The 25,795-nt window shown below is 34.0% G+C and overlaps 3 protein-coding genes across 3 annotated transcripts; 2 read left to right on the top strand and 1 right to left on the bottom strand.

Moving 5' to 3' along the window:
- Positions 1–2,907: 2,907 nt before the first annotated feature.
- LOC106667085 (acylphosphatase-2-like) lies at positions 2,908–8,381 on the top strand. Its single transcript, XM_014394776.2, has 3 exons — positions 2,908–3,203; positions 3,270–3,396; positions 7,580–8,381. The coding sequence occupies exons 1-3, from the start codon at positions 3,140–3,142 to the stop codon at positions 7,692–7,694; spliced, it is 306 nt and encodes a 101-aa protein (XP_014250262.1). The 5' UTR covers positions 2,908–3,139; the 3' UTR covers positions 7,695–8,381.
- A 2,056-nt stretch (positions 8,382–10,437) lies between these two features.
- LOC106667084 (menin) lies at positions 10,438–14,321 on the bottom strand. Its single transcript, XM_014394775.2, has 5 exons — positions 13,558–14,321; positions 11,899–12,051; positions 11,592–11,828; positions 11,221–11,428; positions 10,438–11,156 (listed from the first exon to the last, which is right to left on the bottom strand). The coding sequence occupies exons 1-5, from the start codon at positions 13,958–13,960 to the stop codon at positions 10,451–10,453; spliced, it is 1,707 nt and encodes a 568-aa protein (XP_014250261.1). The 5' UTR covers positions 13,961–14,321; the 3' UTR covers positions 10,438–10,450.
- Positions 14,322–16,516: 2,195 nt separating this feature from the next.
- Positions 16,517–24,823, top strand: LOC106667096 (cleft lip and palate transmembrane protein 1 homolog). Its single transcript, XM_014394797.2, has 11 exons — positions 16,517–16,828; positions 20,317–20,517; positions 20,578–20,736; positions 20,798–20,995; positions 22,169–22,286; positions 22,353–22,455; positions 22,513–22,745; positions 22,856–23,031; positions 23,678–23,924; positions 23,985–24,152; positions 24,219–24,823. The coding sequence occupies exons 1-11, from the start codon at positions 16,733–16,735 to the stop codon at positions 24,374–24,376; spliced, it is 1,857 nt and encodes a 618-aa protein (XP_014250283.1). The 5' UTR covers positions 16,517–16,732; the 3' UTR covers positions 24,377–24,823.
- Positions 24,824–25,795: the final 972 nt, after the last annotated feature.

Here is a 25,795-nt window from a genome sequence, read left to right as displayed (position 1 = left end):
TAGGTATAACCTTGACCAAAGGTCCAAATGGAGAAAACACAGAGGCAACATTCTGCATAAAGACAAGGCAAAAACTGGGGAATAAACCTCAGGATGGCGTGTTGGTTATACACCACTACGATGAGACTCCTGGTCACATATCTATCCCTAGTGTGGTGGCTAAAAACACTGAAGATTAAGCTTAAAGCCTAGCGAGTCTTAATACAACAGTGGCAATGCATACCAGCAATGGAAACCGCATCCAACCTTCCACCCTTAGGTAAGTTGGGAAGTTATTTGTGCCAACAGACTCCATTTGGACCGACAGACCAACAAAATTTTGGAGAGAATTAAATTAAATGAAATGGCTATAACGATGTCTGACAAAAAGAGAGAAAAACTCAACTTTGATAGGCCCTGCCAAGTGGTCATAGATGATGAAGACCTAACGAAGAAAGGTAATCCCAACTTTCATGAAGAGACACAGTTGGATCCAAGATACTAATCCCAACTATTATCCAAGCTGAGGTTCATGCAATACAACAAGGGCCCGGGATGCACCGGAGTGTGTGCTTAAGTTGGAAATGGAAAAATGGCATGGGAAAGGGAAACTCAAACACTGGACAAAAACACCAGGTACAAGGCAAGCTAAAAGATCGGCAAAGCAGAGACAAACGCATGTCAAGTGGGCCAGAGACATCGGCACACATCCTTTGGGAATAAGAAGCATTTGCCAGGTCACGGTAGTGCCACTTCGGTTATGCAATAATCACATCAAAAGAGGCGCGCGAAAAAGGCACTTAGGAAAGTGCTTCGACTTATAAGAAAAAGTTCACGTTCTGTGGCATGGTTATACCATACCATATCAAACTGCTACATGAATAGGGATATTGCCAATTTTATAATATTTACTTTCCCTAGCATTTTTATTATAAATTGCATTAAAATTTATTAGAAATTATTATGTTTTTTACTGAAGGAAAATTTAATTAAGGGACATTGAAAAATAACAAAATAAAAGGTTTTAATTCCATAATTTTGTTTATTGGGCACCATAATTTTTTTAAACAATTAATACCGCGTATGATGTCCTCTGTTGACTAAAACCTCTGTGAACCTGTTAGGCTGTTAATAAGGCTGTCACTAATTTCATAAGGAATTTCACTCCATAGATGTTGCAACGCTGCACTCAAGTTATTACAGGTCAACTGGCTGCGGATGGTGATCAAAAAGCCGTCTATGCAACTCATTCCACATGTGCTCAATGGGATTAAGGTCTGGAGACAATGGGGGATTGAAGTTATGGAGTAACCAAACGCCCCTCAGACCAACACGTCAGCAAAGTCTGGCGGGTCCAGACGGCCGCCCATCATCTTAATAAGCATTTTTTAAAATAGTATAAAAACCCTAATCCCCAAATATCCTTGCCTTACTCTTACGATAGCCTTCTGCCCGTCACTCTATCGGTTTAAAATTAAACGTTGTACAGGTTTGACAATAAAGTTCCTTTTTTTTTAAGTTTTCTTCGATAGATTACTTAACTTTGATGAACAACTCTGTCTATATGAGGTCTGGCATTGTCATCCAGAAAATCCCTGCCAACGAGATTCCTGGTTTGAGTGATGTATTCCTCGATAACCTCTTGGGCATAACGGACTGCTGTAAGCTCGACTTCAACAATATGGGGTCCAGTTAGTCCTCCAGTGTTAATCCCAGCCCAGACCATTACACCACCTCCTCCAAACTGCAATGGAGGGAGTTCGAACTATGGCATTGTTCGCATCCCCTGTTCTCGGTATACTCTTCGACACCTGCTATCACTATACAGACAGAAACGCGACTCATCGGTAAACATAACATCATTCCAATTTGTATTCCCTTCTAGGCGCTCGCTGCACCATATTCTCCTGAGTTGCTGGAGTAATTACGAGTCGTTTGTGTTGATAAAAGCCTTGCCAAAACATCTTGTACTTCATTTAGGATCTGGCGGGCATTATGTAAAACGTTCCGTCCTCCTTTAGCGTCGAAATGCGCTGAGACACATTACCAGGCCTTCTATTGGCACTTCCAGTCTCTCGGAATCCGGAGACCACGTTCGGACAAACGCCAGCTGTCTCTGCAATATTGACTTGCCGGTTATCTCGATGACTCATTCTCACAATAAGTTGCGAACTTCTGGTTCAAGATGGTGTTTTTCCATGGTTAAAGAGAATACAACAGGATTAAGATGGAGAAAAGACGAAAAAAGGCGTTTGTTTACAAAATGGATAATCTTCATGTTTTCTATTCAATCTATAGAAATGAGGATTAACATTTATTTGTTTTTGGTTTGTAGTTTCTATTTTGTTTTAACCAACTAACAACAATATATCGGCTAATTTAATTAAAATTAATAGAATAAGAATAAATTACAAATATCCAAATTCATTTTTGAGCAGTTTATATAGGCCGCAGTGAATGAAAGGATTTTTAAAATCCTTATTTCACCCCCTCCACGAACCTAAAAAAAATTGATACTTGGAAAAATATACCTAACTGAAATATTACTTGGTATTACGTCGACTTGTATTGTTTCATACTTGCAGTATAATACTTTTAAAAATAATTACTGTACCATTATTAATTAAATTTTAAAACTTCTACACATCAACTTTCTTTAGTTGAAATAGTAATTTTTCATGTATAAAAAGTTTTGCAAGAACATAATTTAAAAAATGTAACGAGTTCACTTTCAATTGAAAAATTGGTGTTCCTGCTGTATAATTATTACCTAATACGTATGTTTACATTACGTTAAAATATTTATGCATACTGCTTCCGGGTAGTGGTGATGGTTTTATTTTAAAAGATGTGCACATTTATCAGATTCGTGACGACATTGGAGAAAGACCCTTCACCCCATCTGAAACGAAATACACAACGGCATTATAAATAAATGGTAAAAAAGACGAAAGTATCGTAGCACAAACACAGGAATTTTCCCCCCATTTCTAAATTTATTATCGGGCATGGGCATAACTTATACGGCGTGTAGTGTTTCAAGTTCGGGCCGTTATTACGGGAGGGATCTCCTGGTCCTGACTTGGATTAGAGAGCGCTGAGAGGACCCAGCTTAGAATAGAACAGACACGGAATCGGTTTCTCAGTCTCGAAAATCGCTATGGACACGCAGGATCTTCCTTCCGTCGTTTCCGTAGAATTTGAAGTCTTCGGCAACGTCCAAGGTCAGTTTTCAGGCGATTTTCTCATTTTCCGATATAATTTTCCTCTTCACCACGGCACTATTTCAGGAGTTTTCTTCACAAAATACTGCAAGGAGAGATGCCTTGAATTGGGGCTGAGCGGTTGGGTGAAAAACAGCAAAAGGGGTACAGTTGTCGGAAAACTTCAGGGCACGAAGGCCAGCGTGGAAAACATGTGAGAGAATTTTTAAAATATAAAAATAAAATCGTAATAACAACAATCTTTTACTGGAAGAATTGCATTTTAATGAGCTTACGTAAGCAGTAATTGAGCAAGCAAGCTTTACAAAGAATTTTCTCTGCATAATTTTTGCCTCAATAAAGTTTTTGTTAATTTAATTATTTTCACAAAGGTTTATTATTATAACTCAATGATGGATTTTATGGACGATTGCCATGCCACAAGCGCCCTAATTTCAGCATAACTTGGATTAATCTTGTCGAACTTCCATCTTTTATAAGCTTAATAATTTCAACACTATAAAAACAAAAAGTTTATTAAAAATTAAACAACTTGCTTCAAATTTGAAAGAACGTTGGATTAATTAAATTATTAATATATCAAATAGTATAAATTATAAATATATCAAATAATTAGTCCGAATTTAAAACATTAAACAGAAATATTTTAAAACAAGTTCCCACCACGGTTTCGACTAAATTTCGACTTTTTTAACAGTTTTGTGTTAAAGAAGACTTTCACTTTCATTGTTGTTCCCTAACAAAGTCTATAACAGTCAAGTTTATTTTATCTAGAATGCGAACAAACAAATGGCGAGGAGAATGTTGTCACGTGGCCAAATTGGCTCTTCGTATGGGACTTATTTGACTATTTGTCCCTTTTTTACTTCTTAACGGTTACTCTCTCGATTGTGACAAGAGACGGCTGTCGGTTAAATGTTTCCTTGCTAAATAAATCAATACATATCTTAAAATTGGTACAAATCGGGAAAACAGGACTGAGTCTGGCAGAGGCACTCTGCCAACAAAGCCGTCTGGCAAGATAACTGGCATTAATGGACATCGTTATTTAACGCGTTTCATTTGACACGGTTGTTTCGATGTACTTAATGTCATCATCAGTGAAGAAAAATATGAAACCAGCAATGGTGAAATAATACTTTCAACCAAAAAAAAAAAATTAGATATAATTTATTCTATACGATTAAATAATAAATTAACTAACTTTGAAATCAAATACAGACCAATTTTTCTAATTTATATGTCCACTATAATTCCTTTTTTAGCATAATTATATTAGTAGTTTTAAAAAATTAATGGATTGTTTTGATAACACTTCTAAATTTTTTTAAAATTAAGTTCAGTTTTCAGTAAAACAATTAAAGTAAAAATTGACTAAAAAAAAAAGAAAAATACCAATAAGTTTATTAACAATTAACAAATAAGCTTTTCATTCTTAAGATACTAATCAACAGGTTGCACGCCCCGAGGAATATCGAATATTCTAGAGTGAGTGTGTCTTCTGGAGAGTAGAAGTAAGTTATTAGCGAGAATGGAGTGGTTCAACCCGGTATATCGTGAGTACTCTGGGAGTGTGAATGTATTGTATGTTTTCTTTCTATTCTGTATTTGACAAACTGAGGTACAAACGAGCTAGCTTTTTAGACATAGTATACATTTAAAAGCAGAGATATGCTCGAATTGGCTGCAGTTTAAAACAAAAGGAAAGAACAGAAAAAGGAAAACACGCAAAGAGCCGGTGATGACATCGGCTGTTTGTCGGCCCATAAACCTCCCACTTTATAGCAGGGTGCAATTCCTTGGCTCCATATAGAAAGCGTGTAGGAATGCCCCCCTCCCAATATGAGAATCATGCCATGGCAGCGAGTATCTGTGTTCCCTGTCCTGATTTTTAGAGGGAACAGGTTTGTTCTATTGTGTTTTATTCCCTAGATGTGTTTAGAGTGAATGCATTTATTAGCGAGAATGTGTATTGTCAGAATATTGAGTACCCCATCAACCCTCAATTAGGTTAGTTTTAGCTATAAAGGAGGAATATAAAGTACACCACCACCCTAATTGGGTGAATGGTATGTAAATAGGAAAGAATGTGTATAAAAGTGTGAATTGATTTATGAACTAATTGTGTTGGGGGCTGAAATGACCTAGCCCAACCTTGGCAGGTGGATGGATAAGAACGAGGTCTGATCCTGGGAAATTTAAATTCAATAGAATAACGTTTTTATATTAGTGGGAGAAAGTGTTGGTTTTTGTTTATTGGTAACATGGCAGTATTTGAATGTTTGAAGTATAATACCATAACATGCCAAACTTATAGAGAGGTGTAGGAATGCCGCTCAATATGGGGAATCATGCTTGAGCATGGCAATGAATATCTGGGCCTTCGTTCCAGTTTTTGGAGGAAACAGGAATGGTTTATTTGGTACAGTATTGATAATTGTGTGCTCCTAGCATGTGTTGAGAGTGAATGTATGTATTAGCGTGAATGTGTAGTGTAAGAAGGCTCTAGGCAAATGTCCTAACCTGGCAGAATTTTGTTTAATTTATTACAACCAGAGATCTCTGTCACATATCAGTGTATAGCCATTTTAATTAGAGACAATTGGGATGTTTTTTATTCATAAACCATTAGTGCTTTAAAATATAGAAAGTTTTTAGCAGATATATTTCATTTTAATTGATGTTTCATTTTATCAAAAAATAATATTTTATTTAATTTTAATATGTGTACTTCTATATTTTGTGTTTATTTGTATATCTAAACTCGACAGATGTTATTATTGTTTGTCTCCTTTTTTGTAAAGTATTTCTTTATATATAAATAAAACATTATTGTTATTATTGAATGAGATTACACTTGAATGAGATTTTTGTTGAGGTCTGCGGAACAATGAACACACTGTAGTTTGGTTGTTTTCATCCATCCTTGTCTCTCTCTTTTACACACATTTTATAGAAAAGACCACTACTTTTGTGCAACAAGTCCAAACTCCACTGGGGTAAAGTGGTCATGTGTGTTTTGAGGTAAATGAAATAACTACATAAAGGCTCATCTGCAATTTTTCCCTCATAGTCCTATGGCCAGAATTCAGCAGCATAGAATGCATTAGAAGCATTAATGAATCAAAAACTAAGAATTCCCTCAATTTTCCCTATGGCACAAGTCCCTTTACTAAGAACATTGTTTTTTGCAATACAAAATTTTCCCAGGTGCCCAAAAGGATCAAGATAGGTGACACCATTGACATATTATACGAGTCAATTTTTATAATATAAATTTTTAATTTTTTTGCAATAAGATAAATTGTGAAATACTCTTTTAAGTTTGTTTTTCTATGTTCATAGTTAAATTATTTAAATGGCAAGATTCAGATAAAACATTGAATACACACTGAGACTCTTTCCAGCAATCTGTAAAAAATACAATATCATCAGCAAACAGCACGCAGATGATATTCATGACGTTGTCCAACCCGACCACCATAACCTAATATTGTGTTCTTTAACAAATGAAATAATATCTTAAATAAAGATGGAAAAAGTAACAGTGAAAAGGATTCACCTTGAAGGACTCCCTTAGAGATAGGTATCTCATTATACAGAATTCACTAGTTTTGTGGTCCGCTTGACCAATTAATATCTTTCAATTAATTTAGGTTTTTAGTTGAGATAAAAATGGCAAAAAGGAGGGAAAATTCAAAAGGTGGGGTTGAGATGGGAAGTTAGTATCCGAGTGGATTGAGGTCATGATAGCTCAAATGGTAGAGCAGTAGCATATTTAGCCAAAGGTCGTGGGTTTGAATCCCGTTTGTGACACTGACTTTTTTATCTCAACTAAAAACCTTAATTAATTGGAAAATTCTACAGAACATTTCATTTTAATTTAAGGCTAAAACAGATACTGCTTTATTAATCTGGGTTATTTGCCACTAAATCCAAGTAAGTTTTCTCCAAAGGAAATCATGTAGAATATTATCAAAGGCTTTTTGAAAATCAATAAAAATTGCAAATAAATATTTTTTCTGATAGATGTATTGTAATGAGAGATTGTGGAGAATGAAAAGGTTATCTGTACAAGATTTATTTTTGCAGAAACTCACTTGTTCCTCAGGAATAAGGTCACATTAATTGATAATGGAAGTAAATAGCTTACTGTAAGCATTAAATAATGCAACACATTGTAATTGCCTGGGTCAATCTTTTTGTGCATTAATGTTAATGTGACTTTGTAATGCATTAATGTTTATGTGACTTCTTGTTCTGGAATTTTTCACTAAAGTATTTGACTAACCTTTTCCTTTAAAACTGTACACATTGTTCTGAAAACGACAATTAGCAATATATGTATATTTTATTAATCCTATAATATTTTACAGGATTTCTTGGCTGTCAAAAAGTGGCAGCCCTGGAAGCAAAGTCGAAAGGTGTGAACTCCGTGAATTTGAGTACCTGCCTAGACAAGAATTTCGTGGTTTTAGTGTAAGGTTTTAAGTCAAAGCTTCCATACTTTTTGTAATACGAACTATTTTTTATTGTATGTCCAGTTATTAATCTATTTATTAATTGTGTAAGTCTGTGAGTTTAAAATTCGTACGAATATGCCATCATAAGAATGTTTAGGATATTTTTTATGCATGTTATAATTGTATATAAAAATGTTTTATATTGATTGATAAAAATGGGTTCAAATGAACTAGGTAAAGGTGATGAAAGCTTCATATAATTTAAATAAAAAATTATATTTAAAACTAAAGAGGTTTTTATTAATCATTTGTATTACAACAACATACAGAATGATAAAGTAATGTTGAGAGAAAAAAAGTTTGTTTTCTGTATTTAAATATTCTAATATTCAGAAATCCACTTTAAACTTTATTATTCACTAAAATAAACTATATGTTAACAATTTGGTGGCTAAATCACAAAAAGTTAACATATTTGTTAAAAAAAAGTCACAGTCGAGAAATGTCATGGTCAATTGAATATATGGTTTGTAAGTAGTTACATTGAAAACCGTCACCACAAAGCTCAATTTACAGTATAACTAAATTTTTGTTTAGATAAAAATACTACTTTTAGCCATAATGTTATAACAAACATTTTCTAATTTTACAACAAAGTAATGTACAACTTATTACAATTATTCTGTTGTTAAAAAAATAAATAATTGTCTTGAAACTTAGCTACATTTTCTTTCTTATAAGGTATTATTTTTAACGTTTTATTTTACAGAACAAAGTAATATACTAGAAAAATAAATCATCAAATTTGTAATGCTAATATTTTTTATATTACTATAGCTTGTGAACTGAATTTTCTATGTTTACAGTCTCTTCCCTTAGCACCTATTTGTAACAGAAAATATTTTTTCACTGCTTGAAATTACACGCTAGCAATGAAAATAAATACATTTATATTTATTGGACATGAATTAAAAAAAAAAAAAGAAAAAAGAAACCTGTAACCAAAAACATAAAAATGATAGCAGTAATCTTAATTGAACTTTAGAAATAAATCACAACAATAAACTAAAAATAAATTAACAGTTCCTAACACTAATTGAACTATCTCAATCCACATCACTTATTTATTTGTGACTGTAAACCATTTTAAAAGCCAAAACTGAAACACACTCATAATGGGAAAGCATATACCAAATGTCCCTGAGGAATAGAAATAATTTAAGAAAAATAATACTATTCATTAATACTATGTACGTTATAGAGATTCTGAATGAGATTCACTATTTTTATACTGATATTTTCTGGAGGATGTTTGGCAAACGTCCTCTTGCCACATCTTCATCAAGCCTTTACCCTCTCTTTACATGTTACACTCTATGAATGGGGAAACAGCGAAAAATCTTAAAATTACAAGCATAGCAAACATAACACTTAAACATCTGAAACACAATAGCTCATTAACAAGAATAGAACTCGTGGATTTGATTGATCTGAACCTGTATCAGTGTCTTTTTCCCCGAGGAAAAACAAAATCCTAAAAAAACCATATATATACAAGTCAACTGAAAATAACAACAAATTGAGATGTTTCTCATCATTTTCAAAATTAAAATAAAAAATAAATACTTTTTTTTATAAAGAAAGAAGATAGAGAAACAAGCATTATTTACAAACTTCACATGACTCTCATTAACAACACAGGTACAAATTTATTTCCATCATGTAAGAATAAAAATAATCATTCTCTTTTCAAAAGAATAAAATGTAGTTCATCAAAAAATCACAGATGAATCAGAATCATGTGCACATTAAATTTTAACAAATGTATACACAATGCAGTAAAAAAACTGCAGTATAACAATTTAAATAAATAAATAAATGGTTCACATTTCATATCTTATTCTAATTTAAAATAAATTACAATAATAAAAATAATTGTTATAATGAAAATCCTATGACTAAGTTCATTCATTCGTGATCTTTTAGTCGATTTGACAGCCTTTGCTGGAATGTTTTTGTTCTGTGAACGTCATATTTCAAACTTTAAAAGTCATGTTTATTTATTGGGTGCTCTTTACAAGAAACAAAAGATCGATTACTTATTTACAGAGAAAAACTGAGTTTTCCTACTTCCAATATTTAACTTTAATCATTTTTCCTTTACAGATTTTTCAGAAAAAAACTAAAATTCAACACTTTCTACATTTAACAATATGCAATCTAATTAAACTGAGCTACACGGTTAAAAATTCAATTTTAGGTCTTTCAAATCAAAATTTTGCATAAATTAAAAATACCATACTTGCCATAGTCCTGCAAGGAACTGTTTTTGACATTTAGGTTATATTTGATTGTCAAGATTTCTGCCTATCGTTACACAATACACTGACCAGCTACAATGTTCAAATGTATTTAATTTTCACCTTGAAACTAAACAAACATACACCAAAAATTATTCACTAGGACACCCTGAATGCTGAAATTTACAAAGAGCATAAATTACACTTTTGTTGAACAACTAAAGACAACAGAGGCAACATAAATTCTACTTACTGTTGCTCAGAAAAAATACATAAATAATGTTGGAATGGAGAAGAAAGATTTCTGAAAATAATACTGAATAATTGACACCTATTCAGTAGTAACAATTAAAATACAAATATGGCTGGTCGTGTTTAACCACAAATGAATGTTCTACTATAATTCTAAGTTCTTTACCCTAATAGTATAATTTCCTGCCCTGTATAACCGTTTTGCACATGACTCAAAAATCTTGTTCGAATTTTATTCCCGCCGAGATCTCTTTGGCCTGGATCCCACTGACGTCTCATCTCTACCTTTCTTGCCGAACTGAACTTGACTCTGTGCGGTAAGTTGTAGAGAAATTGCACTCGTATTCAGTTTCTCGGCTAGCAAAAGGTCTTTAAGACCACGCATTTTCTGACTGTATAGGATCAGTTTTGGGTTTGCCTTTTCAATCTTAGACAATGACGTCGTAGCTTCCTCTTCTCCGACGAATGGCTCACCACCACCCTGGAGTAGAAAATCACGGTTTAAGATTTTTTCACCACACGCTGCTGTCAAAGCTTTTATTTTAGGGTCAAGGTCATCAGTTGTAACACTCTTTGTATCTAGATCGATAAAACCACGACTCTTTCCTTCTAAAGTTGTGCACAGGTCATTGTTATTGTTGAAAACCTCAGCAGCATTTGTAATATTGACTTGCCCCCTAATTTCCGCATCAAATTTTGAGATTGTATTAACAAGGGGCTTGGCCCAACCAATGTGAAGGACAGGCGTCGCACTCCCTTCTTCCCATTGGCAGATGCCATCATAAAACCTCAACAAATCGGCAAAACATTCTGGATCTTTCAGTATTGAATGTGCACTGTGACCAGAACTCACGACCTTCATTATATGAGGAATGAGTTCATTCGCGATTTCCATTAATTCTTTGTAAATCTCTTCATCATCTCTTGAGTAATTATACCTTTAAAAAAGCGATCAAATTAATTTCACTTATAATTTCTATAATAATGTATAGATTCACTTACTGTTTTATGACATCGCTTGCATTTGCCCATGATTTGAATGCCTGTTTGTAAAGATTGTGTCTGTAGAAATATCCTGCGTGATATGTGTATGGGTATACATGCATGTTGTTATAGAACTTTCTAGATGACATGATGCCTTGTTGAAGGATTGTAAAACAGGGAATACGCCCCAGAGTTGGTTTCAATTCTTCCAGTTCAGCCAGATTACCTTTTAAATAAAAACAAAATTTATTTTATAATTTTAGTATAAAAAACTGCCTTTCTGTAATTGAAATTTGAATGAGCATTATACACCCCCTCCAAAAAAAAATTGCTTCAGATGTTCAAATTTTTGTTTTACAAGTGATTTATACATTATTATTAGTACTCACCTAAGGCCATGGGAAATTTATCAAGATAGCCCAAGTCATAAAGAAGCCAGAGTAAATGTTGCTGAAATATAGACACTTCCATTGAATCTGTAGTGACTGTCAGGGATGGATTGATGGAAGAGACCAGTGCTGCCACTTCCATGTGCCTGTTGCAGAGAACGGGGTGACCGTTCAAATACAACCATGACCGGGAATTGACACCCAAATCTATACTTTGTCCCCGTTTGTCATCGCTGCCTTTACATTAAAAAATAAAAAATCAGAATCGTCAAATTTCCTAATCAAAATCGTTCAAATGATCACTTACCATGCCATGTCACTTCAGCCGTGTTTTCCAGTTTCTCACCAAATACAACCCAAGCATGGTCTTCGGACAAGGCCAGATGGACATCGCTGTAACCGAGGGCCTGACATCCTGCAACTACAGCAAATGCAACTCCAAAGCAATCAAGTTTATTACCTGTGGTTTTAAAAAACAACAACCAAGAATGATTACATGTACATATTTAACTATTAATCATTTTATATCTACAGAAAATCACTCATTCATTACTTTTTATTTCTCAGCAAACTTTAGGCAAACCGAACCTTTGCCAGGGATTGAAATAGTGAAATCAACCTTATATTTTAACACCAGAATAAACATCCATTTTACTTATTTCCAATTGTTATGCAATGACGGTTGAGATGAAAAATTAGTGTCACAAGCAAGTTTCAAACCCTTGACCTTCAGCAGTGACACCAGTTGGTGTCTCAGGGGATAGAAGTTACGATAGCTCATGGGGTTAGAGCTCTGCCGTATTTAGCCGAAGGTCGTGCAAAAATCCATTACATAATAAAAATTAAAATAAATTTTAATTTAATCAAGGTATAATGAATCACATAAAGTGTAGTGTTATCCCTGTAGTATCATGTTTGTTAAGAGTATGTGTTGAAGGTGTTGAGAGACCTGCTGGTTTTCAGCAGCTGCCTTCAGCATGGGGAAGATGGTATGGATTGGAAATGAAAGTGGATAAAATGAGAACGATTGATTGTCAGTTTCAGAACTTACTCAATGTATCTTAATGCAGTCAAAGAGCCATGCTGATAATCAGTTTGGTGCGGCATGGATGTCAATTCCTCCCCATACCATAACTGACTCTTTAAAAAGGCTCTGACATGGCACATGAAGCGAAAGTGGTCCTGGTCATCAGATTAACACAAACCAAACTCATGTGAAGAGAACAAACATTCTCTATTGCTCAACAAAGTGAGATGCTGATTTGAGAATAGTCGCCTTTCTACGTGATGCCTCTCCAGGTAAAGAACCTGATGTGGGATGTCTAAAGACTATTTTTAGAATGTAAATTCTTATTTCTATTCTTCTTTCTTCGCTATTAGAGGCTATTCTTACCAAGCTTTCTCATTACTGTTTTAGTGCTTACCCTTGCATTACAGAACGTTTGGAGTTGACTACCTATCAAGAAAGCCATTAAATGACAGTTCAGTAAGAGCAATAAAACGACAGTCTCTAGCCGTTGTACATCATGATTGACCATCACTTCTTCGATCGAGACTTCAGGTGGCCCTAAACTGCTGTACACCATCAAGGATGGTAGAGTGCGGCACACTCAGGACTTTGCTCTGAAACGGACACTATGTCCGTAGATCTGCCCGGGGGAGATCTTGACTTAAAACCAAGCTATTAAGGAAAAAATCAATTTAAAAAGTGTAAAAGGGTTAGTAACACTATGTTGTGTTTATGTTTTAAGTCAACTGTTATTATGGAAAATAAATAAATACAAGGGTTCAATTTTTTTTTCTGAATGTGGTTGGGTTTAAAGCTTTCTTTTCTTTCATAATAAAATAAACGGTATGTTTCGGCTAAATTTAGATTAGAATTTTTTTATAAGGGTCTTCGACTTCTTTCTTAACGACAGTGCGAGTATGATGAAGGTGTCATGCTTCTACTTTATATCGTAATGACCTGTCATGTAACTGTAGAGGCTTTGCAGATGGGCCCTGTCTTTGTAATAACTCCTTGTGAGAGAGTTCCAGACGACGTCGGATACTTTTTTGATGAGTTCCCTCGTCGCGAACTTGTCGTATTTGGTCACGTCGATGGAACCTTTGATGATTGCGTGAAACTTTGTATACAGCGCGTTTATGATGTGAAGCTGGATCCTGGGGATCTTGACGTCGTCTAGGACCTGCTGTTCGACTGTAGTGAGCACGTTCTTGGAGCACGTGAGGGAATTCTCGACGGCGCCCGCTATGAGGGAGAGGAGTGCCAGGTCTGGGTCCGCCTTGTCGAGCTCCTGCTTGAACAGCTTTACCACCGAGGGGATGTCCTCCAGGGGGAAGAGGTCAGACTCGATCTGGTTAGCCATATCGTGTCAACAATGGTGCAATCCGGGCCTTTTTCACATTTTTCCCTTTTGCCGGAATGGCCTGTCGCATGTGGGGGTTTCACACTTCTCCGACCATCGGCCCCATCTCGATGCACTCATCCCTAGTCGAAAAACGGCTTGATTATTTAGAAAAACATACACGAGAGTAAGCAGATATTTGGAAATAATCAATTTAACCAAACGTTGTAGAACCTCTGTTCGCGTAAGGTGATGTTACAACTCGCCATTAGTTTTATCCGAATAAAATAAAATCTCAACTTGCTCTCCGGCAAGACAGAAATACATATTCTTGTATATTACGTTTAATAAATTCTGCATCTGGGTTTCATTCAATTATCCGAACTGAATTGCAATGATTAAACGCGTTTCTCTTCAAGAAAGCACTGGTTTCCGAAAATGATGAAAGCATCGTCTAGAGGCTGACGCTAATGTGTAGCTCTGTAGACTATTACTGTATTGCTTTGACGTTAGTTTCTTGCTCTTTGAGGACATCTCATAAGTATAAATAAAATTTAAAAATGGACCGACACATTCACGGTTTTATATTACTTTGATAAATAGATAGATTAGACAATTTATAATCGTTTATGTACACGGATGGACAAATTTAACGCACCACTCAATTTATTTAGTTCAACATTAAATGAATTATCTTTTATTAGTTACAGGCAATTAGTAGCTATTGTAGTCAAGATAAACAGTAAATAATTGTTACTTCATTTATTTACTTTTTACTGATTAATCTTATTTGCACAATAAGTACCATTATGCCCTTTCATTCTGCTATGCTTAAAGATCACTTCAGTTAATCTTTTTCCTTTGTTGATTTCATTTGATATTACTATTATTGTTAAACCTTTTTCAATGGCTTCAGTCAGGCATTTGAGTGAGTATGACAGTGTCAGGCTTGTAAAAATTATTAGAGGAAGGATACAGCCAGCGCGAAATGGCCAGAAGGGGTCGACCTAGGTTCTCTTGATGAGGTGAGAGTTGGCCTCAAATCTGTACAAGGGCTTAATTTCATATTGAGACACTCAAGACAAACGCGCGCCCCATGCTTTATGTTTCCCCAGGTGGCATTCCCCAGGGTCATTGATGTTCTGGGGTGGCATTCCCTTAATCGACACAATCGGAGAACATGTAGCGCCATTTGCACCCCACATCGGTATGAAATTCTTGCTAATGTAAGATAATTCCAGGCCCCATAAAGCACGTATTTTGGATCATGTTGTTCCATGGTGGGTATAGATGCTCTGGGGTGGCATTTCCTTGGATGCCCTCACCGAATTTTTTGTTGTCCAAGGAAGATTTCTAACCTCACAGAGGTACTTACAAGACATAATCTAAGAAGATGTGCCATTTGCACCCCACATCGGTGTGAAATTCTTGCTAATGCATGATAATGACAGGCCCCATTGAGCACGTATTTTGAATTACTGACTAACTGAATAAGGCTGGAATTGTGTGCTTGGTGTGGCCAACTCAAGGGCCAGATATGAACCCAATCGAACAAATTTGGGACCAACTTAAATGACGAAACCCAGGTCTTTATACCCTAGAAGAGTTGGAAACGGCCGTTTTGATGAATGGGAAAAACCTCAGTATTTTATCAGGAATGTTTTCCAATGAATGCAAAGGCGTTTAAAGGACATGATTCGTGCCAGAGTTGGAAATTATCGATATTAAAGGGGGCAAAAAAGTTTTTTTTTAACATCTTCATTTGTTTTTGAATTTACTGTTTTTTTCTTAACTTAACTGTGTTTCTTAATGGCCTACACCAAAATAAGTACATACATATGTACACTTTCCCAACTTTTTATGTATAACCAAATGCATTTTTAATTTATGTATTAAACGGTCATCCAACATTGTATAGCTTTATTTCTACTGTAAGTTTAATCCATTTTTCAAAGGGTTGAAAAATTAACTATTTTCCTGCGACGCTTTGGCATCTTGTGCTTGCTTCAATGCAGATTATTTTTTTAAGCTTATATAAATGAAGTAAACTGATGTGAAGACAGGCCAAAGCATCCCAATAAGAAAATAAATTATTTATTATTGTATGTTTTCATTTTTTTGCCGACATTTCGACCGTTAATAGGGCTTCAGGGCGCGTGGTGGTATTCTTGTAGTGTCATATTGGTTTTGTGTGAAATTGTTTTGCAGTTTGCGATTTCACACAAACCCAAAATAACACCACACTTTATGCCCTGAAGATGACCCGAATAAAGGTCGAAACGTCAGCAAAAGAATGAATAAGGTGTTTTTCTAAACTACCTCATTCTTGACTGCTCCACACGATTTCAACAAATTCTTTACTTAATAATTGTTTTGTTTTTTAACTTAGGTAAATTATAAATAAAACTATTTTTTGTATATAAAATAATGAATAAACATAAATACATTAAAATTTAAGTATGGTGCGTTTATTTTGTCCATGAGTGTATCGTAATTTATCTAATGGCGGTCTTTTCATGTGGCATTCCGGTCGGCTCGTAGACTTTGGATGATCAAGTGAATGATAGAGGGAGATTACTATGGAGGGGGAGTCGCAAGTCTGAGATAAAGGAGTGAACGGGTTGGAAATCATATGATTTTGGATTTCGCGTCGTGTTCCGAGTGGTCTCCGGTTCTCGCTTCGTTCAAAAGTTCTTCGTGGCAAAACTAATGGGACGGCATTCAGCCAGGTAGTCACGCCGTGTTTTATTAACTGTTCTATAGCTCCGAAAGCCGAGTTAAATAGTCTGGAGGATGGCCGAAACGGACACTTCAGTCGACACCACGGCCGGGAACACCGCCCAAGAATCTCAAAATGAAAACGGTCAAGTCGCACAGGAAAACAGAGAGGTGAAGTTTCTTCTTTTTTTAAACTTTTCCTTTTTAATTAAACTGACAAAAAAAGAGAACTTTTCTCCATTCCGTACTCAGTTGTTTTTTTTAGGTTATGCAATTTTTAGACGGATTTTTCGAAACCTTGAGTTTTTAAAGAATTACGCCTGAAACCCCGTTGTTTACTGAGATGCTGTAAAGTCGTCTGTAAAACGCTTTATCACGCTTATCAAATGTCAACGTGCGATCAGAAAAACGCCGCCGACGCTCCCTTCTCGAGTTAAATATACCTCTCCTTTTAAAATTCCTTAATGACCTAATTTCTCGGTGTATATAATTAAATACAAACCTTAATTTCTAAGTTCTATTAATAAAATGTACTATTACACAACAAACAAATCCCTTCACCGATTTGAAAGGAGTGAGAGCTCAAATCCGACGGTACACGGTCATAAGTTTTTTTATGACGTGTTCTAAGATGCAGTTAATGTAATACCCTTGTAAATTGCCTATGAAGTTTGTATTTCGGCATTTTTAAGTTTTTAAGCAGTTTAAGTGAAAAAAGATTGATTAGTGTGTCGATTTAAAAGATTTTATTTGAGCAAATATCCCATGCATGTATATCCCCTTTACAATGTGGCTTCTGAAAATTTCATAGTTGTGAGACAGCCCTTCTAAAAATCTCAGATGTTATTCGCCTAGGCATTGAAAATAATTGTACAATTATTGTTTTACTTGATTTTTCCGCTTTGTAAATCATAATTTGCTTCTTTTGAAACTGACACATCTTTTCAGTTTTTTTAATTTTTTTGTACTGCTAATAATTTCATTTCCTCCTGTCTGTCTAACAGAACTAAGAGTTAAAGCTTCAAATTCTATCTCCTCTTCTCTCTCTCTCAATTTCATCTGGTGTACCCCAAGGCACTACTCTTAGACCTCTACTCTATTCCATGTTTCTAAATGATCTTCCATTAGATCTTAATTTCTTCCAGTTTCATCTTTATGCTGACACAGCTTTACTTTCACTGTCTTACAAGCAACATCTCTGGAGCTGTCTGCTCGGCCGTGCTTTTCAATCTTTCAACCAATGCTTTTCTAAGTTTTTTTATTACATGTTCGAAGATCCGTGTATTTCATTAATGCTGTAGAAAAAAAAATTAATGTAATAAATTGTATATGAAGTTTGTATATCAGCAGACAAATCAAATCGGGGGTGAAAGAAGTTTGATTGGTAAAAATTGATGACTGACGATTTAAAAGATTTTATATAAACAAATATCCTTATTTATTGACTCCCATGCTTTTATATTCCCTTTCAATCTGGCTTCCAAAAAATTCGTAATTGTGAAACAGCCTTTCTGAAAATCTCAAAAAAGTGTGTCCATCCAAATACCCTCTATTTAATCTTCCACACCCTTATCTAACGGAGCGGTTCTTTGAGGTCTGATAAGGATCAGATTACTGCGAATACATTCTATTACATATGGCATTGAGCTTGGACCAATCCTCTATATCCTTTATACTGCAGATGTTCCCACTACACCAACAACCCTCCTTGCATCTTGCTGATGATTCGGATGAACTATCCTCTAACCATGATTCTGCAGTTCCTTCGGAATAGCTGCAAAGACACATCAAATGTACAGCAGATTTGTGTAGAAATGAAAAATGAATATATTTCTGTTATATTATTTAAAGCATGCGTCCATGTCACATTTACACACCAAAGCAAATCTTTCACAATCAACTACAACAATGTTTCTATCCCTAAATCTGACTGCTTTCGTGAAACGAAAAACTTAAACAAACGCTACCGTCTACTCAACAAATTTATAGGGTAGGAATCCAATAAATAAAAAAATAAAAACAAAAAAATCGACAAAATGTTACTAAAACTTATTTGGACATATGGAATAGTGTGGGGAACTGCTAAACCTTCCAATATACAATGTATCCAATCCTTTCAACCTAACATGCCTAGACACTTTGACTATAAGTGTACTATCATTATTCTACTTGATTTGTCCAATGCATTCGGTTCTGTAAATCATAATTAGCTTATTTGGAAAATGACACATCTTTTTGGTTTTTCTTCTACTGCTACTAATCTCATTTCCTCCTTTCTGTCTGACAGAACTCAGAGAGTTAAAGCTTCAAATTCTAACTCCTCTTCTCTCAAACATTTCCAAACCAATAAACTTAGAATCTGTCCTAATAAGCAACAATCCATCAGCTTTGAACATAATCTATGGATTTCTAAAGTCGATACATTTCTTTTTGATTACCTTCAACCATGAAAATTTAGGCGCACGGAGGGACCTGGTCCTGGTCAGCTGATCCCGCTCGACAGTAAAATGAAAATAGAAAACTTCATGGGTAATATGCCAGCGTAAACAAAAAAAAAAAAAAAAAAAAAAAAAAAAAAAAAAACTCTTCCCCCTCAATTTCAGTACCTCAAGGCTCCATTCTTGGACCTTTACTCTTTTCCATGTTTCTATATGATCTTCCATTAGTTCTTAATTTCTCCCCATTTCATCTTTGTGCTGATGACAGCTTTACATTCAATGTCCTACAAGCAACATCTCTGAAGCTCTGCTCATCCATGCTCTTCAATCTCTCAACCAATGGTCAAGTAATAATGGCATATTTTAAACCTTATCAAACCCAGTCCTTATTAATTTACAAAAAGCCTTAATGACCTAATTCTCAGTGTAAATAATTAAATACAAATCTTAATTTCTTAGTTCTATTAATAAAATGTCCTGTTACAAAAAGGGGAAAAAAGTCCCTTCACCGGTTTGAAAGGAGTGCTATGATGAGTTCAAAGTTCCATATCTTCCGTTGATGCTGTAAAAAAAAAGTAATACCCTTATAAATTAGCTATGAAGTTTGTATGTCAGCAGACAATTTTAAGTTGGGAGTGAAAGAAGATTAATCAGAGTGACGATTTAAAAGATTTTATTTAAACAATATCCTTATTTATTGACTCCCATGACTTTATTCCCCTTTTCAATCTGGCCTCTGAAATTTTAGAGTTGTGAGACAGCCCTCAAAATTTCAGATGGTATTCGCCTAGGCATTGATGATAATAACTGTACTATTATTGTTCTACTTGATTTTTCTAATGCATTTGGTTCCGCAAATCATGTGCTGATGACACTCAGCTTTACATTCATTATCCTACAAGCAACATCTCTGAAGCTATTTCTCTGCTCAGCCGTGATCTTCATTCTCTCAACTAGTGGTCAAGTAATAACGGCATTCTTTTAAACCCTAACAAAGCCCAATCCTTATCCAGATTCAGAAAAAACTACTTGACAAGCGATGTAAACTTTCATTTGAAAAAGAAGACTATATACTGCCCTTCTAGTCTCTTATGACTTAAACCGCAAAGTGCTCCAATCTTAACGGATTCCAAACCCTAGAATTATGATTATGTACCAAGTTAATAATCCTATTTGTATCTGATAGTTGCCCAGTTTAATTTCTTTGTTTTACTTTTGCAGGGTGTGGCGCCAGCCCCGAATCAAGAACAAGAGGCTCCTCGGAGATCTTTTTTTGATATAACAAAGGGTTTTATTATGAGAGCTATGTTTATGTATTTCATAGCCTCATTTTTTAGACGGCCCGCAGCCCCAGAGACAAATTCAGTTAATGCACCCCCTAGGTTACCAGCTTTCAATTATTTTGAAAATTCATCAATTATGGTAACAATTATATGTGCACATTATTGTAAAGTTTTTTATTTTTTTTTTTTTTTTTTTCAGGATATGTATGTATTTCTTTCCGAAAAAGAAACTTTCGATGACAATAACAACTCTAAGTACCTGTTATGGGAGAAACGAGGCTTAGTGTATGGTGACTGGGTCAGCGGAGAATACGGAGACGGTTCATATACATTCGAAGCGACTTTTCCCACATCAAAAGTAAGCATGCTTTATTATTGACATTAAAAGTTCTAAAGTTTCTAGCTGAGTATTTTTTCAGGCATTAAGAAATAATGGGTCGATATATTTGCATACATATTTTGTAAAGAGAGACCCAAATGTTAAAAATAAAAGCAAGTTTTCTGGGATACACGTAGCATATTCGAGTAAGCAGTTAAACAAGTTTAAGAAGTTGAGGTTCACGAGAACTCAAAATCTGCTGACCGGTGAAACTGCTTTGAGTGCAACGGAAATAGAGGTGAGCAATATATAAGAAATTATAATTATTGCAATTATGATATAATTTTTTCTTTTTAACAATTTATAGTTGCCTAAATTTTGTTTTATGTTCTTTTAGCACGTAGCATTATTAATAGAATTGTGATCTACTTTTTATTACATTTAAAATTTTATAACAATTGGAAATTTGGTTAATGTTTGATCATTGTGTGTAGATATTAGAATGTTATATCCAATCCAAAAAAGCTGTATACTTTGGAAGAGTTAGCGAGTATAACATTACAATTATTCAAATTGTTGCGATTAAATTGTTACAGACCTTATATTTACTTTTATAATCATATATACACATATTTTAGGGTATAAATACATTTTAATATTAATTACAAATTTATTTTAATGACATAAGCCTCCCTGCAATAATGTATAACGAATGACCCAGTCCTTTTTGTTAAAATATTCAATATATCTTAACTGCTAGAACCTATTAACAGGTAAAATGTCCCACCCTAGCCATTTTTTTCCCTAAGCTCACATAATCTCAAGCAATCCATAAAAAAATGGTGTACTTCTTTCTTCTTCAAAGAATACAAATACTCAAGACTAGGTGATTTTTATTTTGAGTGAGGCTTTCTATAAGTTTACTGTTACAGTAAACATCTGTAGCTATTCTAATTTACTGAACATATATATTTACAGCTTTCTATTTCTTGGTGATTCAAATTATTCAGATTTAATCTACTTACTTAAGACACTAGTGACTCCCATACCAACTCACTTTTTCTTTTGTGGTCACCACTGCAACTATTTTCGGGATCCAAAATCTTCCAATCTTTTTTTAAAAAGATGGTTCCTACTCACATTAAGTTGTTTCGCAACAATCCGAATTTTGAGCCCTTTAGCTCATCGTCAGGTTGATGGGTTTCTACAAACACGTGTTTACGTGTATACGTGTTTATAGAAACCCATCAACCTGACGAGCTAAAGGGCTCGAAATCCGGATTGTTGTGAAACAACTTAATGTGAGTATCTTTTTAAAAAAAGGATTGAACTCCACACTTACTCCATCCTTCATAATTTCTAAAAAAAATCTTCCAATTTTAACATATTTATTAATCAATTAGGGTATAGCTTTATAATATGCAAATAAATCAGTTCCAGTCACAGCCTCTATAGTTTTTCATATTTTTAGCAAGCTGAAAAGACCAACCAAGCTATAATGTCACATTGGCATCCAAATATAACTATAAATTTAGTTACTGATCAGACCAACTGGATTCAAGGCACTGTACCATCACCACTCAATGAATGTAGGTAATTTTACAAAATTAGTTACAAAAGAAAATTGACTTTAATAACTAAACTTATTTTTACAGTTATTGAATTTTCTCCAACTGGCGATTACTACAAACCTGTAGTTTTTTATAATGAATTCTGGAATTTGTTACGAGACTATCAGCCCATCAATGAAACTGTAGAGTAAGGTTTTTACAATGAGAGAAATTAAACAGAATCAGTAAGCATTGTTTTGTTTAGGTCATTAGAGCTTAGAATTACTTACCAACCGCTATCACTCTTCAAATGGCAGATGTACTGTGCGCATTCAATGAAAAGCAAGCTCACCGCCAACATTTTCCAAGACGAAGTTGAAGACGATGACCAAGACAGCCTGAAAGAGGCACTTTTGGAAACTTCACCATACTTGCTTGCTGCTACAATCCTAGTCTCAATTTTACATAGTGTTTTTGAACTCCTTGCCTTCAAAAATGGTAATTTACTTTACAAAATTTTTAATAAGATTCCTATGAGTTAATACTTTTTGTAATTGAATTTTATATTAAGTTTATATTTAATTAAATGAAATTAATTTTTTTTATAGATATTCAGTTCTGGAACAACCGAAAATCATTTGAAGGTTTGTCTGTGCGGTCAGTTTTCTACAATGTCTTCCAATCACTAGTTGTGCTGCTCTACGTTTTAGACAACGACACAAACACGCTTATCAAGGTCTCGTGTTTTGTAGGGTTGTGCATTGATGTTTGGAAGATAAATAAGGTAAGAAAAATTAATTTAGACATTAATTAACATTTCTCTTGGAGAGTAGTGTATAAATTACTACATAGTAGAACGATGACCATTGTGGACGCAATATTAAGTTGAATTTTTCCACTCATCCAGATTATTTCTTGCTCCTTATTAACTGCGGATTTTTCTTCCTTTTCTATTTCATTATTTTAATCATTAATTAGTGCAAATTGCAGGTTTATGTAAATTACTAAAAAGTGTAAAGGTTCTTTATGTGTATGTTTTTTCTTTTCCATACGTTCATAACTGTATACATTTTTATCACAAATTTTATGCAAATATAAAAAATCTAAATTGTAAAAAGATTGAAAAAATTATTTAATGTAAATTAGACAAAAATGAAACTAGTTGGTAGAATTTAAAATTAAAAAAAAAAAAAAAAAGAAGTTTGGGGAAAACATAAAGTTCCCAACTTTATTAATAATGGACCGCAGTAGCTGAGTGGTTTGCGTGAATGTCTCATAGACCCATTACTCCTGGAATTTTCTTTCAAATCTATTGAATTGATATACTCGCTTCACCATAACAATTTTTTTTATCAACAAATCTTCATTCTTCTTCAGTGGGGAGTCTTCCTCATCTAAATTTTTAATATAATTCTACTGGTATTTTTCAGGTTGTTGACATAAAACTGGACTGGGAGCAGAGGATTTTAAATTTTTTTCCAAAACCAGTATTCACTGACAAGGGTTCCTATGTTGAGTCAAGTACCAAGCAGTATGATCAGCTTGCTTTCAAGTACCTCTCCTGGGTTCTGTTCCCTCTCCTCGCGCTTTATGCAATTTACTCCCTTATTTACCAGCACCACAAAGGGTGGTACTCATGGATGCTAAACATGATTTATGGCTTTCTTTTGACATTTGGTAAGTGAGTTTCACCAGGATGTCAGTCCAAAGATGTACTAACTTGCAATCTTATTTCAGGTTTCATCATGATGACCCCACAGTTGTTTATTAACTATAAATTAAAATCAGTTGCCCACCTCCCCTGGCGTATGATGTCTTACAAGTGCCTGAACACATTTATAGACGATATATTTGCTTTTGTTATCAAAATGCCAACAATGTATAGGCTAGGATGCTTTAGAGATGGTAAGTTAATATTTAAAAGTGATATAATCGTAAGGGTTATTAAATTATTTGCATTTTTTTTTACAGATATAGTGTTTTTTATCTTTCTTTATCAACGTTGGATTTACAAGACAGACTTAACAAGAATTAATGAGTTTGGGTTTTCTGGTGAAATGGAAAATCAGAAAGACAGTGAGAACAAAGATTCACAACAAAAGAGTATAGAGGCTAAAAAGGAAGATTAGTTACGTTCCATTCCCCCCTGGATCAGCAGAAACAAAAACAACACAAAAATTATGAATTATGTGGATAACTTATTACAATCGTATTGGTTAAATTTTTTGCCCTTTGTGTTTAACCGTCCTTAAGATAATTTATATCAAAATTTAAGGCCTCGACAGGAGAGTGTTGTATTTATTTTTTATTTATTTTTTTTTTCATTCTGTTAATTCATGTTCCTCCAAAGAAATGCAATATACTACTGACATGGGTATAACAAATATCTTTTTGTTTAAGGACTTGTGATAATTATGATTGTTAATTATAGATTATTTTTTAAATTATTGTAAATGTCTCGCTAAAGTGAGAACTATTAAGCACCAAAGATTCACATTTTTACCCAATTCCGTCTCTTGCTGAAAACTTAAAACTCTATTTGAAAAGTTGACATTTGACCAGGTCAATGGGGAATCCACAACAATTTTGATATAAAGAAAGTTTTAAACGCCACCTGTTTTAAACTATTATGTCCGCTACACCTTATTAACAACATTCCTATTTTACAATTTGTTGTTGTTACATTTCGCCAATATTTGTTTCTTAAAATTTTTGTAGTGTTTATAAATAATAAATTATTTATGAAAAAAGTTTAATTTTTTGTTCAATAAACAAATTAAATGAAGTTTATAAAACAATGTTTTTTTTTGTTTTTTTAATTATCATTTTAGGACCTTTTAAAGGGTTTACTGCTAAAGAATAATGGCCCATGATTATTTTAGTTTTTTAATTAATTACAATTTACCATGTAAATAGGGTAAAAATTGTTAAGTTTAGTAGTTCAATAAAGGGAAGTAAAATGCTGGAGAAAATTGTATGTATAATCTAAATATAAAAACTAAACAAATTTGTAATAATACAGTCACTGCTCCGTTTGGCTATTTCATATCATTTCTGCTTTGGCGGTTTATAGCAGACTTGGAGGAGAACAAAAACTGTATGGGTCAGTCTATATCTATATTAATTTAAATTTTATATAAAAAAAAATTAAAAAGTATTAAAAATTTGAATACATGTTGAAGAAAACTAAAATCAAGTCCTTATTTTTTTATTTTTTATTTTTTTGTAAAAAAAATACAGGGCCAATGGATTCCAACCCGGGACCTTTACCTTATAGTGATGAGTGCTGTGTCAACACTTAAGCCGTGCGCCCCCTGATGTGAAGTTTTACATCAAAAACTATAATTGACCAATTTAAAATAAATAATAATAAAAAGTATATTAAATCTTACAGTTTTTATTTTCTAAATTGTCTCAAATGAGGTTAGAAGAAATGTACAATTTTGAAACATTTCCTGTTTTTCTGAAATATAATAGATAACCTTATCACATTGTTTTTAGTAAACTGAACATTTCCACTAACGATTTGGAGTTAAACTTTTTTTCTG

This window comes from Cimex lectularius, unplaced genomic scaffold (genome assembly GCF_000648675.2).
Source record: "Cimex lectularius strain Harlan isolate CLEC.00 unplaced genomic scaffold, Clec_2.1 scaffold97, whole genome shotgun sequence".
NCBI lineage: Eukaryota > Metazoa > Arthropoda > Insecta > Hemiptera > Cimicidae > Cimex > Cimex lectularius.
Note: the sequence above shows the minus strand (reverse complement) of the source record. Positions and strands in the feature narration are given on the sequence as shown.